This window comes from Lipotes vexillifer, unplaced genomic scaffold, assembly GCF_000442215.2.
Source record: "Lipotes vexillifer unplaced genomic scaffold, Lipotes_vexillifer_v1.1 scaffold7, whole genome shotgun sequence".
NCBI classification, from domain to species: domain Eukaryota; kingdom Metazoa; phylum Chordata; class Mammalia; order Artiodactyla; family Lipotidae; genus Lipotes; species Lipotes vexillifer.
The window spans coordinates 456,070-459,156 of record NW_006792683.1 but is presented as its reverse complement, the minus strand read 5'-3'; the positions used below and the strand labels follow the sequence as shown (position 1 = coordinate 459,156).

General features: G+C 34.9%; 1 protein-coding gene across 3 annotated transcripts in view; it reads right to left on the bottom strand.

The window, feature by feature from the left end:
• The window catches only part of SEC23A (SEC23 homolog A, COPII component), a 63,104-nt gene extending 60,922 nt beyond the window's left edge, over window positions 1–2,182 (bottom strand). The window contains exons 1-3 of one of the 3 annotated variants that reach the window (XM_007465796.1): window positions 1,947–2,182; window positions 257–314; window positions 1–47 (exon numbers count right to left, since the gene is read on the bottom strand). The exon at window positions 1–47 is cut by the window's left edge and continues 55 nt beyond it. In XM_007465796.1, the coding sequence (XP_007465858.1) occupies window positions 1–47; window positions 257–314; window positions 1,947–2,167 (326 nt within the window). In that variant the 5' untranslated portion in view covers window positions 2,168–2,182. The remainder of the gene's footprint in view (window positions 48–256; window positions 315–1,946) is intronic. The other 2 variants (XM_007465797.1, XM_007465798.1) reach the window with 2 other exon arrangements.
• Window positions 2,183–3,087: the final 905 nt, after the last annotated feature.

Sequence of the window (3,087 nt, the reverse complement as noted above, 5' to 3'; positions counted from 1 at the left end):
TCAGCAGGTTGATTCAGTTCAGATATACCAGCGTAAGTAGGTGGAAACTGCAGGTAGAAAAAACAATTTTTTTTAACAAATTATTTGTGAGTAATGAAATTTTAAACTGAAAATAATTATTTCCTGATCATTTAATTATTTAAAAAGATAGTTTCATCATATATAAAGTTATTTCATCTTTATTTTTAAATATGCATCTTTCTGCATATTTAGAGCAGTATTATAGCATTAACATCTGCAACAGGGGTTTTCTTACCTGATTCCTTTGATAACAAAAGTTGCAAGCCCAGAGTTTTGCTCGGTAATCCACTTGACTGTTTTAAGAAAAGATACAATAGCTCATGGTTCAGTTAAATTGTACAATAATCCTAATTTCAATAAAATTAATTTCTTTCTGAAAATGAATACATTCAAATTGATATCAAAGCAATCTTTAAAAGCCATGTATTTTTAGGTGTTTTTTTTTTCTCCAAATGGCTCAGTAACTTCTAAACTCAGATCTAGAAAGCATTTATTCAATAAAAATATATTTATTGAATGCCATTATTCTAGGTGCTGATAAAGAAGTAAATAAGATCAAAGGTCCCTGCTATCACAGAGTTTATATTGTAGAAGAGAAAGACAATAAACAAGTAATGCATAAACACAGAAGATACTTTTAGATAGTGATAATAAAGATTAAAGATAACAAAGCAGGACATGAGAATGTATTTGGGTGGGCTACTTTAAAGGAAAGCCTTCATTAATAAACAACTGAGGGACTTCCCTGGTGGCGCAGTGGTTAAGAACCCGCCTGCCAATGCAGAGGTCACGGGTTTGATCCCTGGTCCAGGAAGATCCCACATGCTGCGGAGCAACTAAGCCCTTGCGCCACAGCTACTGAGGCTGTGCTCTAGAGCCCATGAGCCACAACTACTAAAGCCCGCACGCCCCAGGGCCCGCGTGCCACAACAAGAGAAGCCACAGTAATGAGAAGCCTGCGCAACACAATGAAAAACCCTCTCGCCGCAACTAGAGAAAGCCCACGCGCAGCAACAAAGACCCAAACGCAGCCAAAAAAAATAAAAATAAACAATGACATGTAATCAGAATGAAAAGAAACCAGTCACAGGAAAATCTGGGGGCAAAGCAATCCAGGCAGCACATATAGCTATTGCACAAAGTCTGTGGTAGAAGTAAGTTAGGTATATCCAAGGATAAGAGAGAGGGTAAGGTATAATGCAGATGAAAATAAAGAAAATGGATGATACAAGATGAAGGCAGAAATACACAGAGGATAGATCATATAGGGCTTTATAGGTCTTGATAAGGGCTATGGATTTTTCATTCCAAGTGTAATAAGTATCTATTGAACAATTTAAATAATCTGATATCCATTTGTAAAACTCTAGCTTCTGAGTGGAGAAGAGACTGCTGAAAAGCAAGAACAGAAACAGGAAGACCAGTTAGGAGGATAATGAAACCATCCAGGAAAAAGATGGTATATTTTGAAGTACCATGTTCTAGCAGAGAGTAAGAGACAGAATCCTGATTGTTCTGGAGATGGAATCGACCAGATTTGCTAGTGGACTGAGAAGGAGGAATAAACGTTAATTCTTGAGAGTCTGGCTTATGTAACAAGAAATCATAACATTTTTCAAACACCATACCACTCAATTATGACTTTTCAAATTACACAAGATGGGCTGATTGTCAGCATCAGTATCTAGAGAATACTGATAGAATCTAACAGTTTACACAGTGACAACTTTGCATTTGGTTTCTTATCAACTCTCTACAACTAGAATGATCCTAAGATTTTACAGCTCTTTGGATCTGACTACCTTAATTTGAAAAAATAACTATAATCAAAAACAAAGATATTCTTATATAAATGAGCAAGAAAGAAACTACATTTTTTTTTAATCATAGTGACACAATAGTTTTTTTCCATATACTTTAATTACCATAAAGGATTCAAAACTGCACGGCAAGTGGTCCTACTACACAGAACAGGTTCATACTGAATGGGTGGTAAATCTGGTCTCTCCTTCAGTGGTGTAAATAAGGCTGCTACTGGAACGACCATTCTTGTAGCTTCCAGTCGACTTGATGGCCAAACATTCCAACTAAATCGGACTCCATCTCGTTCTTCATTTTGTTGGATGAATTCCAAATAGGTTGTCATGGTACAGCTTGATTCTTATTTCTGTAACAAAATTAAAGGATATTTTTAAATCCTCTTAAGAAAATTCAAAATAAGTATGTTTTTCGCACTTCCAGCAATATTAATCCATTAGAAATCATAACCAAATGAAAATATTTATCTCAAAAAAATTAGCAAACAACAATGACCACAATTATAACAAAATAATGAATGGCTCTACAGAACCCAATGCCTATTAGGCCCAATGAGAGGTATTTTATCGTTTTTTATTCACTCCCAAAAAAACTATGGCAAAAAATAATAAATAATAAAATAGATGTCCTATTGATTTAAGGCAAAAATGGGGGAAAATCTAGATCCTAAGTTTTCCGTATCAGCCTTGTGAGTTACATTATTCTAATAAATAGATTGTCAAAAACATTAAATTCTAAAACTCACATGCTTTTCTACCCAGAAAGTAGTCAGTTTCCACTAAACTTGCTAGAAGAGAATATTTAAGGGTGCAAAACAAAAATATTTTTCTAAAACTAGGTACTTCTATTTTAGACAGGTAATTTTTTTATCATGCATCATTTAACCTCTCTTGCAGAAACTTAATTCAGAATACTTTTAACATTCCAACTTAAGAGAGCATTTTAAACTCTAATTTGAGATATATAATTTCAATATAATCATTTAACTTTACCACTAGAAGAGGGAGATGCCACTCTGGTTAGTGCCCAGTATCAAGAGACATCTCCATCTTGTTATTCTTTAGCTTCCTGACTAGGATGCCAGCTCTCCTACCTGGGAAGCAGTTCTATCTATCTCATGCTCTCAAAACGCAACACTGGTTAGTGATGGAAGGAAACTGTAAAATTTAAAGGTCTGAGAAGATAGAATTTCAAGTACTATGTGGCTGGCTAAAAGACTTGTGGGAGAGATGAATGGCATCAAGAACC